The 14536-nt window shown below is 37.8% G+C and overlaps 1 protein-coding gene and 1 pseudogene across 2 annotated transcripts in view; one reads left to right on the top strand and one right to left on the bottom strand.

The window, feature by feature from the left end:
• On the top strand, positions 1799 to 3740 carry LOC109831860 (annotated as a pseudogene).
• LOC109831859 (protein DEHYDRATION-INDUCED 19 homolog 2-like) overlaps positions 7334 to 14536 on the bottom strand; it is an 8514-nt gene continuing 1311 nt past the window's right edge. Inside the window, exons 3-6 of one of the 2 annotated variants that reach the window (XM_020399325.1) lie at positions 11200 to 11277; positions 10802 to 11061; positions 9440 to 9521; positions 7334 to 7727 (exon numbers count right to left, since the gene is read on the bottom strand). In XM_020399325.1, the coding sequence (XP_020254914.1) occupies positions 9488 to 9521; positions 10802 to 11061; positions 11200 to 11277 (372 nt within the window). In that variant the 3' untranslated portion in view covers positions 7334 to 7727; positions 9440 to 9487. The remainder of the gene's footprint in view (positions 7728 to 9439; positions 9522 to 10801; positions 11062 to 11199; positions 11278 to 14536) is intronic. The other variant, XM_020399323.1, reaches the window with a different exon arrangement.

Raw genomic sequence — 14536 nt, 5'->3', positions numbered from 1 at the left:
CATCTCGTTCCACTTCTTATCATCTGTGATGTCGTCCGGCCTTACACCAATGGCTGCTAGACAATTATCTTTTCTCAAGATAGCCTTTATCTTCAACTTCCACAGAGAGAAATTACTCCCGTCAAATTTCTCGATCTTGAACTTCGTCGCCATTGCTTCTACCACAAACAGTAACTTCTTACTATTTCACGTAAATAGTACTGTATTTATGAACAGTAACTGTATCCATGAATAGTGCCGTACTTATGAATAGTGTCATATTTGTGAACAGTACCGTACTCGTGAATAGTACCGTCACCTCCAAAGGGTAAATGATAACCTAACTTATTTTCTGATGTAGGGGATCCACCTTTGGTGGCAGCCACAGAGCATACGATAAGTAGATATATATAAGTACCCTAAGTTGGCTCTGATACCACTTGTTGGGACAAACCCGGGGCCCAATAGAGCAGGGTCACAGCAATAGTAGAGCAAAAGTAGAGATAAAATGTTGGACACACAGATTTATGTGGTTCGGCACTTGATTGCCTACGTCCACGGGCAAGGATAGAAGAATTCACTATGAGGAGAAAACTCTGGAGTTACAATCTCTCTTTCTAAGGAGATACCCTCTCTATTTTTTCTCTCACACTCTTCTATATAAGAAGTTGTTTCTGGGATGAGATTTCCTTAAGGATTTGGAGCCTATTTATAGGATTTTGAAAAACACTATGCATAATAAAATAATAATAAATTACTATGCTGTGGGGCCCGCCCTTTTGTTTTCTTTTCCTCTTTTCAACATTTGTGGCTGTGCACTTTCGGTGCTGTGGCTGCTGCTTCTTTCGGTGGGTTTGGAATATTAGGCGCCTGACATCTTGTTGTAATAAACCAATTAAGAGTTCAATATTGAAATATAAATGCAATAAATAAGTTATCATAGAATGTCAACTGATAAACTTCTACAACTAAATGTATAATAAAAAAAGTATCGGTGTGCTGATTATGAAGAAGGTTAATTCTAGATTCTTACAGTCAAAATAAAAATAAAAATAAAAATATTTTGATTTTTTTAGATGTTGTATATATAAAGTGGTTTAGCAATTTCCCATAATTGAATTGCCCACAAATTAATTTTTCGTGCTTAGAATCATTCACCAATAAAGAAAATATACAATAACACAAATGAGAATATTCAGCATGATTCGGCAAATTGCCTATATCCACGTGATATAGGGTAAAAAGAAACTATTGCTATTACAATATTTCTTTATTTAATTTGCTGTTTTTTCACTTCATATTCTTGATGATGTACAAATCTTGTAAGGCGTATTTGTTGAACTTTTATCTTATTTTGAATTAAAGTACGTAGCATCTTTACGTACTCTGAACAACATTGATTTCAATTATTCAATGTAATCTGGAATTGATTTAGTTTCAATTCCAAATTTATTTTCCCAGGTATGTAGTTATTTTAATCAATGTACTGTTCATCCGTAAATAAGAATGAAGAATGCAACTGCTTTATCTTTACAACTCGTTTAGCTTATGCGAATTACCAACTATTGTAATATATAAACATATATATACAACCCTACCATATACTCTTTCTTTTTTTTTTAAATTTAAATAATATGAAGTTATAAATCTAAGTTTTTAGGCTAATTCTAAAGGTCGTGATAATCAAAGTTGAAACCCAAATAGATCAGGAATATGGCTTTACACGTACACTGCATGGGTCCACATGATATTCTTTTGAAATAGAACTTTTTTTTCTTTGTTGAATTTTCAACAGATTCCTTCTTTGCCTTTTTGAATCATATATACACCATTCAATCCCAAAATGTTCATCACCATTAAAACTATGGATATAGTGACTCTTGGAAGCTTGTGTGTAGATATTGTGCTGAGTGTTCCTGTATTGCCGCAAGCGAGTGATGAAGGGGAGAGGCCAGCTTTCTTTGAGCAGTTGGTTGTTGCTCAGCCTCCCCCTGACCAGGTTGGCTGACTTTTTTGCAACCCTTTTGGGTGCTTTTAATCATAATTCTCTTCTTTAGACTGTTCTTAATTTGTGTGACTCGACTACTATGTGATGAAGAAATTAAACCAGAGAGTTGTATGTGTTGGCCTCTTACCTGAAACTTTTTTAATCCTTTTAATATCAAACATGAGTACTTAAAACTTATTTCATCTCAACTCATGAAGAAGTTTTGGGAAGCCGGAGGAAACTGCAACCTGGTCATCGCTGCATCAAGGCTCGGGCTTCGTGTTTCATCCGTTGGTCACCTTGGAGATGATACCTTCGGCCATTTTCTTCTTGGAGTTCTCCAGAGTGAGAGGATTAACGTAGTTCAAATAGAAGAAGATTCTGAAGAAACTAACCGAGGCGCGTCGTATGGATCAACTCTTCTTTGCTGGGTTTTTGTCGATCCGCATCAAAATCATGAATTTTTCAGGTAAACGTATACGTACGTAAGCTTTTGAGTACCACACGTACCCGAAGCTCGATCTTTTCATCACTTCAAAAAACCAACACTTTCTTCTGTCAGCAATACCGGTTTCAGCGAGGGGCCTGTACTCGGTCGCATGACTAACTTGCCGAAACAAGCTGTCGCAGAGATTCAACAGTCCAAGATCCTTTTCTGTGATGGTTATGTGTTCGACGAAATTTCCCCTGATTTGGTCGTGTCTGCGCTTAATCGCGCCATCGATGCTGGAACAACGATCTTTTTTGATCCTGGTCCGGCGGGGAAGGATCTCGCTACTGGCACACCTGCACAGAAAAATGCACTGGACATGCTTCTGAGGCTCACTGACGTTCTCCTTTTAACTTCGGACGAGGTTCTTCGCTCTTTAACTGAATAGGGACCTGTATAAATTCTAGGGTAAATTGCATGTAGATGCTACAGGGGCCTCTGCGCAATTGATCTAAAATTTTACTAAGCTTGTTGTTTCTTGATACTGATGCATTGGATTTTTTACCAGGCTGAGTCACTAACGGGGATCAAGAACGCTGTTGCTGCAGGATACGAGCTAATCAAGAAAGGAGGGCGATAATCAAAATGGGCTCTAAGGGATCTGTTCTGGTAACAAAGTCGAGTATTTCATGTGCACCTTCATTCAACGTAGACGTCGTCGATACCGTTGGTTGTGGAGACAGTTATACTGCAGCTATAGCTCTCGGTTATCTACACAACATGTCAGGAATCTGCACGCTGACCCTTGCAAACGCCGTGGGCGCTGCGACCGCAGCCAGTATGGGAGCTGGTCGAAATGTCGCTACGTTGGACAAGGTTTTAGGGATCCTGAGGGAGTCGAACCTAAATGAAGACGGCGGCGAGTTCTGGAGAGAGTTGTTTGAGGGAAATTTGGAGGAAGGAGAGGTTTTTCTTCTCTCTGCCCGAAAACCTGTCGACGGCGATGATGATCGTTTTGTCCATGTTCCAGCGCGAAACGTTGGCCATCAACTTATATCCAAGTTTGAGTAAAAATACTATATATGTTTCAAATTGTTAACGAACTTTCTGCGCAAACACATAAAAGATTTAATGCATAAGATGAAGATCATCACAAGGATTATGTATGACATAGATTTTACTGCAAAGACAAAGAAAAAATTTTATATCCCCTTCGAAAAAATCCAAGATATGTATTTTTTGAAAAAAAAAAAAAACTTGGCGCAGTAGTATCGAATTTGTACAGAAACCGTTTTGTTTACTCAAGAAACCAAGGATTGTATTTGAAATTGACTAATGGCAAGAAAAGAGAATGAAAAGAGTGTGATCAGACAAATAGTTGCTCTAGCAGTACAAAATACATACAGTAACCACAAATTTTTTCCTTCACTTTTTTTTTTTTTTTTTGCAGTTTCAGATTTGCATAACTCGGAGATAAAACTTATGTTTGTAGTAGTATATGTTTTTCTGCCTTATAAGAGGCTATTTGATGTATAGATGTTCCTCGTAATATAATAGGAGATGTCATGAAAGAAATTATTGATAATTACGAAGAAAAAATTTGATAAGAACGAACCAAAGAATTTTATAATGTGTCATGAAAGAGGCTATCGATAAATATAAATCAAAGAAAACTAAAGAATATATACGATGTAAGAGTAGGGTCAAGCGTTGTGCGCAGCGCGGAAGCGGGACAACCAAACGGGCGTGCTTCGAGAACCAAATCAAACAAACGTCGAGATAAAGGTCAAACAAATCAAAACAACGGCACAAATCCAAACACAATAGTTTTACGTGGCTCGGCAAATTGCCTACGTCCACGGGGCAAGAAAGGGGATGGAGTTTTCACTAATAGAGAAAGAGTACAAAGTTAAGATTACAAATCACTCGAAGGAACAAACTAATCTCACCAACAAGCTCTTAATCTCTCCAAACAAAACCCTAAACAAATAGCTCAGAAAATACCTCTTTTCTGTGCTCCAAATATCCCCAATTTTTCTTCTCCTCCAAATTATTTCTTCCAATTATTCCATATATATAGAAATCCTAAAATCATAAACATACTAGGAATTCTAAACCAAAACCAAATCAAATTAGGAATTAACCTCATGTTACCAAAATAGATTAGAAATCCTAATAACCTCATGTTACCAAAATAGATTAGGAATCCACTATCCAACAATTCTCCACCTCGGCGAAGTTTTTCCAAAACTGAGCCGACACCGACTAAACCAAATGCCTCACTTGTTGCATCCAGTACGAAGTAAAACGACCCACAACAACGGACTCAATCCACAACAAGTCGAGACCCAAACGGGAGTGCGAACACTCACCCAAATGTCGGTATCGCGAACACTCACCCAAATGTCGGTATCTACTCACCAAATCGGCTGCATCAAAACTGACTACCTACGTATCTTCTTGCCCAAGGAATCAAGCCTTCACGTAGTTCACCCAATAGCCTCCAAATGCCATCAATCCAACCTGCGGCTGATAGCATCACCAACGGCCCGATACTGAAGCGATCCAAACACCTCCACCTGAGGTGAAACAATGGCCGTATCCAAGCTATATCCACCAGCTGCACTCGGAGCTACCAACTCGCCATCCGCATCCGTATCCAAATGACTCCCACGCTGTGCCACCTCAGTTGGAAGTCCCAATAATGCAAAATGACCTGGAGTATGTGGAGTAAGTTCCACCCAATGTGGAGTAGCATCACCCTCCACCCGCTGCGGTATCCCTCTGATCTGATCAATACTCTCTACCTGCCGAGAGTCCAAAGTGACATACCTGCTCAGACCAAACTCAGAAGCTCCCAACTGATAGCCGAGTGAACTCCTGAATCCCAAATGCGCAATCGGATCCAATCTCACATCAACGATGTGACCAAGTGCTGGGTAGCCAAATATCCGACGCCGACCAAAATCTGAAGCAGCTCCACCAGATCTAACAACTCTACACGCAGCAGTCGGTAACCTCATAAGATAGTCCAAACGTGTCGAAGCCCGAATACCAAATCCACTGCTCGACAACCAATACCGATCCTCCTCCAGAAAAGAACGACCCAATAAATCCGCCATCTCATCACGTCGCCCCACTGTCTTCTCTCCTCTGAAGTGTCTCCAACTGCCATGAGCTCGGCACCAATGCAAGAAAGGACCCCTACTAGAACTAATACGACGGGTAATCTTTCTGCCCATACACCTCCTCCAATTGTTACGGACTACTAGGGCTTCATACCAACGGGATTTGGTTGCAACCCATAAATGCCTAGTACAATCCCCAACGTAGAAAACCAAAATACCAATTTACCTTCCAATGATGTCTCCTTGGAAGGCCCCCGAATACCTGAATGAACACCAAATAAAATACCCCTGAATCATCAAATAGAAGTGCCAAACTCCACCTCGGTCTCCTTGCTCATACCAACGTGCTCAAAATGACTTAAATATGCAGGTCAATGGCACTTCTCAATAATCCAATGCATTGTATCAACAAACAAATAACCCAGCCTCAAATCATTCTATCTCGACCAACTATCTTAAAGCACCAACAAACAAAGAATAGATCCAAACCGATAAAGGAGAGAATTTTACCTCCAATTAAAACCCTAACAAGAGTCTCCAAACGATCCCACCCCGCACGACGGCAATGAGATCCACAAATAGGAAAAATCTCACATTTATCTCCAAACGAAGCCCTCGACGAGCCTCCAAAGCGATCTACTCCTCCAAATAGCCCAAGCGCCAACAAACCAATGCGGAACAAACAAAGAATAGATCCAAACTGAAAAAGATAGAGTCTTTACCAAAAGATCCCACATTTATCACCAAACGAAGCCCTAGTCGAACTTCCAAATTGATCTACTCCTCCAAATAGCCCAAGCGTAGCCCGAGCTCTGATACCAATTGTTGTGCACAGCGCGGAAGCGGGACAACCAAACGGGCGTGCTTCAAGAACCAAATCAAACAAACGTCGAGATAAAGGCCAAACAAATCAAAACAACGGCACAAATCCAAACACAATAATTTTACGTGGTTCGGCAAATTACTTACTTCCACGGGGCAAGAAAGGGGATGGGGTTTCCACTAATAGAGAAAGAGTATAAAATTAAGATTACAAATCACTCGAATGAACAAACTAATCTCACCAACAAGCTCTTAATCTCTCCAAACAAAACCCTAAACAAATAGCTCGGAAAATACCTATTTTCTGTGCTCCAAATATCCCCAATTTTTCTTCTCCAAATTCTCTCTTCCAATTGTTCCATATATATAGAAATCCTAAAATCATAAACATGCTAGGAATTCTAAACCAAAAGCCAAATCAAATTAGGAATTCTAATAACCTATTACCAAAATAGATTAGGAATCCTAATAACCTCATGTTACTTAGGAATTCTAATAACCTATTACCAAAATAGATTAGGAATCCTAATAACCTCATGTTACCAAAATAGATTAGGAATCCTAATAACCTCATGTTACCAAAATAGATTAGGAATCCACTATCCAACATCAAGTTTATCTCAACAGAGTATCTGTTACTATGAATGTCCTAGTTGAAATATTATGAATGCTTAATACTTGCACAAAATAAATTGATTTATTTCTTGTCAATATTTGTAACGAGAGAGTTCCGTAAAATTATCTCTAGACAAAATATCTCATACTACATTTGACCCCAACAAACATGAGTTTTGAATACGCTTTCATATTCTTTGCCTTATCATTCCAAATCAAACACAAGTTTTGAATTCCTTAGACATCCTAAAAAATTTTGAATTTGGTTTTTTGTGAGGGAATCCACTTCCATAATTTTTATCTGAAATGAACCAAACAGCCCCTAATATGCTGGAAATGATATATAAGCAAGACAATTCACAGCTTTTACTATGAACACAAACACCCACAACTAGGAAAATATTATTAGACTACATTTATATCCAGCAGGTAGAAAGTAGCATTATTACATAAATTATTTTACATTCCTAACGTATTATCCTCTCTCAGGATGATTCACATAAAGTCTACATATATATACCTTTTCATGAGTACCCCTTCCCAGAAAGAACCGCCCATGAGCTTAGAAGCAATTGCAGGCTTCTATCAACCAACTCTTCAGGTTCTCACTTGATTCTTGGCTCTGCTACTGGTATTACTGCTGCTGCCAATATATATGATCATGATCTATAAGACGTCGAATATTGTAGAAAGCACGAGCCCCTGCAAGAACTCGCTCTTCTGGGCTCTCTCCTCCTGCTCCTTGTCAGATAGCACGGGTTGGATGCTGAGCAGACAAAAATGTATCGAAATGAGTATGTCAAGAAAATATATGATGATAAATTTAGCTGAAAAGAGCTTTTTGTCATCCTAATATTCGCTAGCGAATTGAAATTTAGCACTCGAGGCCACTTTATAAACTCAAAGCAAAATCGCAGCCAAAATGATCTCAACCCATATGAACCTCTAACTAGGGTGAAGAAAAAAAAAATCCTACAGCGGGATCTCCACAGAAAATCATATATGGAGGTAGGATATGTGTGTCAGTTAGAAAAGCAAAAGGCTACATGTGTACAGCTTCTATTGAAAGGTAGATCAACTTTGATTGATGTTTCTATGTTGCTTCCTGTTGAGAGTTGTTTCTTTATGCATATCTAGTCCCATATTGGTTAGGGACAAGTCTCTTCATATTTATGATATTGTAAATAACATCTAAGAGAGGGAACTATATATTCTCTCTGATTACTATTTTCAACAAGTCACTTTAGTCCCCGGGCATGATTGTTGATGGCTCCCTAAAGATGATCGCTTGTTCATAAATCCCTGAAGAGGATCGTTTGTTTGGTGGAGCCCTAGAGGAGGTCAGCTGATTTGAAGACATCCAAGTGAAAGATAAGAAGATCAAGACTACTTTGAGTTTTTGAAGCCCCGTCACATTAAAGTATGTAATATATACGCTCAGCTTGAGGGGGAGTGTTGAGAGCTAATTCTTTATGTATGTTTAGTCCCACATTGGTTAGGAACAAGTCTCTTTGTATTTATGATATTAGAAATAACATCCAAGAGAGGGAACTAAGTATCCTCTCTGATTACTATCTTCAACACTTCCCAAACACCACATTATATAAATATTAAGGGAAATTTTAATAGTAGTTTGCTAAAATCAAGTTTTCTTTAACTAATGCTTTGTTTCCTTCTTTGTGAACCCAAAGAAGTATAACATGATCGGTATCCAACCTATCAAGATATTCCGAGTAAAACGGATGTCATGAAGTTTTGCCTAAAATTTCATAAGGAACTTGATGTTCTAGTATAATTAAAGCAGGACAGGCGATGTTCTAGTTAGTTCTAATGGAACCCATGGAGAGGAGAATTGTGAAGCAAATTCAGTTCTCAGACCAACCAATAAAACCAACTGACCACATGAAGCACTATTTGACATGAGCCATTAGAAGTTTAGGTATGTGCTTTAGGAGAAAAGCTAATATGTGATACTAACCCTATCTTAAGGAAAGAAAGACCTATATTTGTAAATTTAGAGAAGAATATGAATTTGCTTAAGGAATCCATAAATTGGTCCGGCTTTCCACCAAATTGGTAAGTTCACCAGCTTTAACGATCACGTGTTTTTTTTATCTGATTTGGAAACTCGGTCCCAGATGGTAAAATCGAAATGAAATAATTAATCACAGAGCCTATTGACCTTCAAAGAGTTGCCTACATAACACCCTCACCAATTAAACAGTTAGAAGACTGGAAGAAAATCGTGAGCATCTAAAACTGAGAGACGAAGGAGAACAGAACGAGGTCCAGTTGGGTCATTATGACCTAGAGTCTGGCGTATTAGAAAGTAAACAGAGTGATGAAGAAAGTCTCACTAACATTTCCAATATAACATAGACTTTCTTTTAATATGGAGAGCATTGTGCTTGTTTTGTTAGGATTCTGCAAAAATCATACAAATAGAAAACAAAACAAAAACACTACACTTCTATTTACCTTCAAGAGTGGCTACTTGCTCCATAACACCCTTAATGACCAAAATGGTCAGAAGAACAGTTTCTCGAGCATCTGGTGGAAACTGAACAGAGAACAGAAATAACCAAAAAACCTTCAACATAGTCAAGATGGACAATGATCTGAAGTTTGTTAATTTAGTAACTCGTAACATGGTAGAACTTGCTTAGTATTCTCCTATTATCAAAAAACTTTCTTTCCGTCAATCATTTAATAACTCATAACATGGTGGAATTTGCTTAGTATTTTCCTATTATCAAAAAACTCTGTCAATCATTTAATAAGATCATAGATTTATCATTTATCTCCATGTTGAGCGTACCACCGAGAAATGTTTGATACCAAGCTAACAGGAACCAAAGGAAGACTGATAGAGAAAGATACAAATGCAATTAGTTTTCAAATATTGGAATGTAATAGTTGTATTCATAGTTTTACATCTTTAAGATGTGCTATTCATATCTACGAAAAGTAGAAGACATGATATATATCTTTTGCATGTATTTAATATTTATTACGTTAAATATCCTCTTATGTATGATTTATAGCTTACAATATCATGATAATATGACTCGACCCAAAGTTCAAACCCATTGCAAAAGAAATTTTAATTACATTACAGGTCAAGTTTCAAACTGGGTCTAGCCTTTAAACAAAAGAGAATATTCAACTAAAGACGCCTTTTTTAGTCTGTACACACACTTATTGTCATGCTTGAATTTCTTTCTCTGCTCACCATTAAAAATATAACTCGTCCCTAAACTCTTTTTTTAAATAGACAATCAAGATGTTAAGATAGTTTAGCACAACTGAGACCCGATGTCATGCAATTGTAAATGGGGCAAATGAAGAGGGAGAAACAAACTATACATGATTTGGTTGGCTTGTTTAATTGCTAATTTCAAATCATAAGTATTTAGTACGACCTTGAAACTTGAAAATCTATCAGTTAAAAGGGAAGACGCAGCAAGAATGTAGTTGAGATGAGTATAAGTGGATAGTAAAGAAGAACCAAGATAAAGAAGACGACCTATCGTGGATAACTTATTCAGTTGAATTTCAGAATGTCTTTATACTGCACTATGAGAAACCTTACTTAACATCATAAGGCCATATGTATCCTAGTAATTTAATATTTCTGATGAATAGGCATATATCATATGCTGGTCTAAAGCAGCAACTCCTGATAAAAGAACAACTGGTACTTCTAACCTACTAATAATTGAACTTCAATTTTTAACAAGTCTAATGGAACTCTGAGCTAAGAGTATCAGCAAATGATCATTATTTATGTAATAAATAAACAAGCACATAAGTAGATTTGCAACAAGGCCTAGTTCCAACCTTTCTGTTGCTTTTTCCTCTGAAGCCTCGTTAACCACATTTCCATCATCCAAGGTCTCCAATCCTCCTCCTCTTGATGGATCAGATACAGGTAAATTGGTAATAAATGATGACAGCAAAGGATCAGGTGCTGCATTAGAGGGTAAGGATGAACCTCCAAAAAGAGATTGCAGATTTCCTTCACGCAGTTCCTTCCTCAATAGAGAAAGTGTAGAATGTGAACCTGATGAACCTCTGCGAAATCTCCTTCTACGTTGCATGTAAGATTTTATTAAGGGATGCAAGTTATTATCCAAATAGAACATAAGACATACTGGTAGTAACTCTGAACATCCAAATTTGATAAAATAGAAAAAGGGAAAAGAGACAAATGCATTTTGGTAAAGATGAAAGGATATCTTGAAGAAGTTTCCGTGCTGTGTGGTTATGTGACTAACCATGTCCATCCCAACACGAGCTGCACAGACAGGACATACCTGCAAAAGGCAATTCCTCGTATCAGTAACAATAATTATTCAACGTATACGATCGTGAAGTCCAAGCATAGAAGCTCTTTATACTAGACCTGTAACAATTGCACCTGGGAGGCATTTAAGTTGAATATCAAAAAGCAGCAAAAATTCTAGATAACACAAAGATGAAATCTTTCAGTAAAAAAAATACAAAGAAGCACAAATATTCAAGCGAAACAACAAGGAAAATGATTAAGGGCAAGAAAAGTTATGGTTAATATTAGCCTCCTGGTACTGCATGAAGCTGCTTAATAGGTAACTCCACATTTTACTCATTTCGAAATGTCAGTACAAGTCCTCACCTAGGTTGATGTAGGCATCTAAACCTTGACACATTAATTTGATCTAGAATAATACCCAAGCGGATCTTTTTACTTTTTGTTGTCAACTAAGTTGGACTTTAAATGAATTGATGCATTCCAGGGAAGTCACCAACTTCATTGCACCCTCATGATTACTGCCATTAAAGATCGCATGCCTCAAGATCAATGATGCCTAAACACATATATTTACACCAGTAACGCTTCAAATAAAGAATTCACAACTGGGACTCCCTTACATCTTTAGAGTTTAAACACTATTCCTCCAAGAACATTACATATTGATGTTTTGCCATTATTTCTCCAAGGACCTCCATACATATAATTGCGAGGAGATCAATGGAGGCTGTGATTTGATGCATGTGTATCCACAAACCAGCAGTAAACGATGACCGCAAGAAGTGCTTTCTAAAAAGACTAACCTTCCTAGAACATAGGAACTGCCTCTAATGCGTAAGTCACGACAACACTGATTTAGGCCATTCCAGCACAATGGCCATATTGATAAACTCATCAATCAACCCATGAACATCACTGCATGGAATTGTAAATAACATGGCACACACAAGTAATAATATGGAGTTTAGATTTTTTTTTTAAAGTCCCGCAAAATCAAATATATTATCATTTAGCAATCAACCACCACAATACCAAATATTTTCTCATTTAGAAATTAATAACCGCAATACCAAATATATTCTCGTTCAGCAATTAACCCAAACAAATACATATGTAGTCAGAGATATCATCATTAAATACTATTGACTTTGTGGAGATTGGTACTTGTTTCAGTGTAATAGATTGCATTATGAAAAAGAAAATAAGAAGTTTGTTCAATTCTAGAATATCATGTCTCGAAATAAGAAAATTAATTTATTCTTAAAATAGCACATGTATGCAAAATCATGGGGAGAGTTACTCGAAGTAAATCAGATCTTTCACATGAGATTTTCCTAATAGCTGATGCTAGAGATTTGTAAAACTTCTCTCAAACTTCTTGTGATGCCCAGTGTATAACGTTTCAGCCAACCAGGCATGATAAAGACAAACTATTGGGAGCCATATTGCTAAGGCGGTGTACCAAGAGAAAGAGAGTCCTTGGAACAGTACACTAATATCTGAGTTCACTCATTTTGCACTCGTGTAAGGCTATTATTTCTATCACACCACGTCTGGTGACACAGTCCACCAGATACTTTCCCATAATCGCTAATGATAGCTCTAAGGGTGTATAGGTACAAAAACCCTGGAAACCGAGTATGTATCCTATTAGGACGGCCCGCACCATTTGGGACGTTCTGAGCCTATCATGGGAAGTAAAGGGAGGGTAGTATGGTCATTTAAGTGTGAGGTTCTAATAGGAATTGAAAGGGAGATATGTTTGGGATTTGGAAATGGGGAGCATGATTCCTATCGAAACTATGCACTATGTGGGGTAATCTGAACGATTCCAATCACTGTGATGTGCAGATAGGAATTGAAATGGAGATATTTTTGGAATTCGAGGATGTGAAGCATGATTCCTCTCATAACCCCGCACTATGCGGTTTAATCTGAACTATTGAGAGGGCACTGAAATGACCATATTACTCTCCCTTTCCCATGATAGGATCAAAATGCCCCACACAGGGCACCGAAATGACCATACTACTCTCCTTTTCCCATGATAGGATCAGAATGCCCCACACAGCGTGGGGTGTTCTGATAGGATACATACTCATTTTAAGGGTCTTTTTACCTATATACCCTTAGACCAGAATATGAGAAATTATTGTTCACCGGACACGTGGTGTGCCAAAAAGAATAGCCCTTGGATGAGTGCAAAAAGAGGACTCACAAATAGGTGAACTGATCCACAGGTTCTCTTTCTTAGGGCACACTACCTCAGCAATGGACACAATCCATTGCGTGCAACTGTCAAACAATTTGCTCCTCATATCCCTCATGTTTAATGTCTCCCTGTATAGTAGTTCAGACTATAAAACTAGCATCAAATTACTTAACTACATCTAGGCCCAAGAGATGACCCAATCCAAATAGTATCCAAGCCCGAAATTAGGACTGATTGCAATACATATCCAGGCTTTCTTGTTTAGACTATTTTTTCCAATCTTTATTTTATTATCAAAGAAGCTATCCACACAATAATTTTTCCTGAATTGTGTATAATAAAGAAACATAAGTGAACCTTCCGCTTTAGCATGTTGCGATCCCCAAAGAAAAGAGTTGTACTCACACATAAAACTAGTTGTCTTCTTATATGAACTATTGTGTGTTCAGGGTTTCCAGTCAAAATCCAACTTAATCTGAATCCATGATCTGAAATCGATATGAATCTTAATCAAATCCCGATGAAAAGTTGTTTATGTCTAGTTTTCAGATTTGCAGATACCATTACAGCCCAAATTATATGACCCTGCGGATATCCACATAGTAAAATATGCCATCCAAATCACATGATTAGACCATCATCTTACACTTGTGCTATTTGAGAAAGTTTACAGAGTGAAGATTGCTGAAAATATAAAAGCATCAGCACCATCACTTTTTCTTGCTTACATTTCAGAGGGCCAACACATTGCTTGGCAATCATAGCTGACAAACTAGCTCACAGTCTCAGGGGGGAGGAGTTGCTCTTCATGATAGAGAAATTGCTTTCATTCTAGAAATTCGCATGACATCTTGGGCCATAATACATTTTTCAACCAGATTGTTCAACATTCATCTCAAAAATGCATTAGGATGCTTGGTTGCTCAGCAGTAATTCATATCTCTATAGCAGATGCTAAAAGGCAACCCAGTACATGAGGCTCCCACAATTGTGGGCTCTGGAGAAGCTTAGATGTACACAAACTTACCCCGTGTACAGAGAGACTCTCTAGCGGATGCTCATCTTCAGAAAA

Source organism: Asparagus officinalis, chromosome 2 (genome assembly GCF_001876935.1).
Source record: "Asparagus officinalis chromosome 2, Aspof.V1, whole genome shotgun sequence".
NCBI lineage: Eukaryota > Viridiplantae > Streptophyta > Magnoliopsida > Asparagales > Asparagaceae > Asparagus > Asparagus officinalis.
The sequence above is the reverse complement of the archived record's forward strand: the minus strand, read 5'-3'. Positions and strand labels throughout refer to the sequence as shown.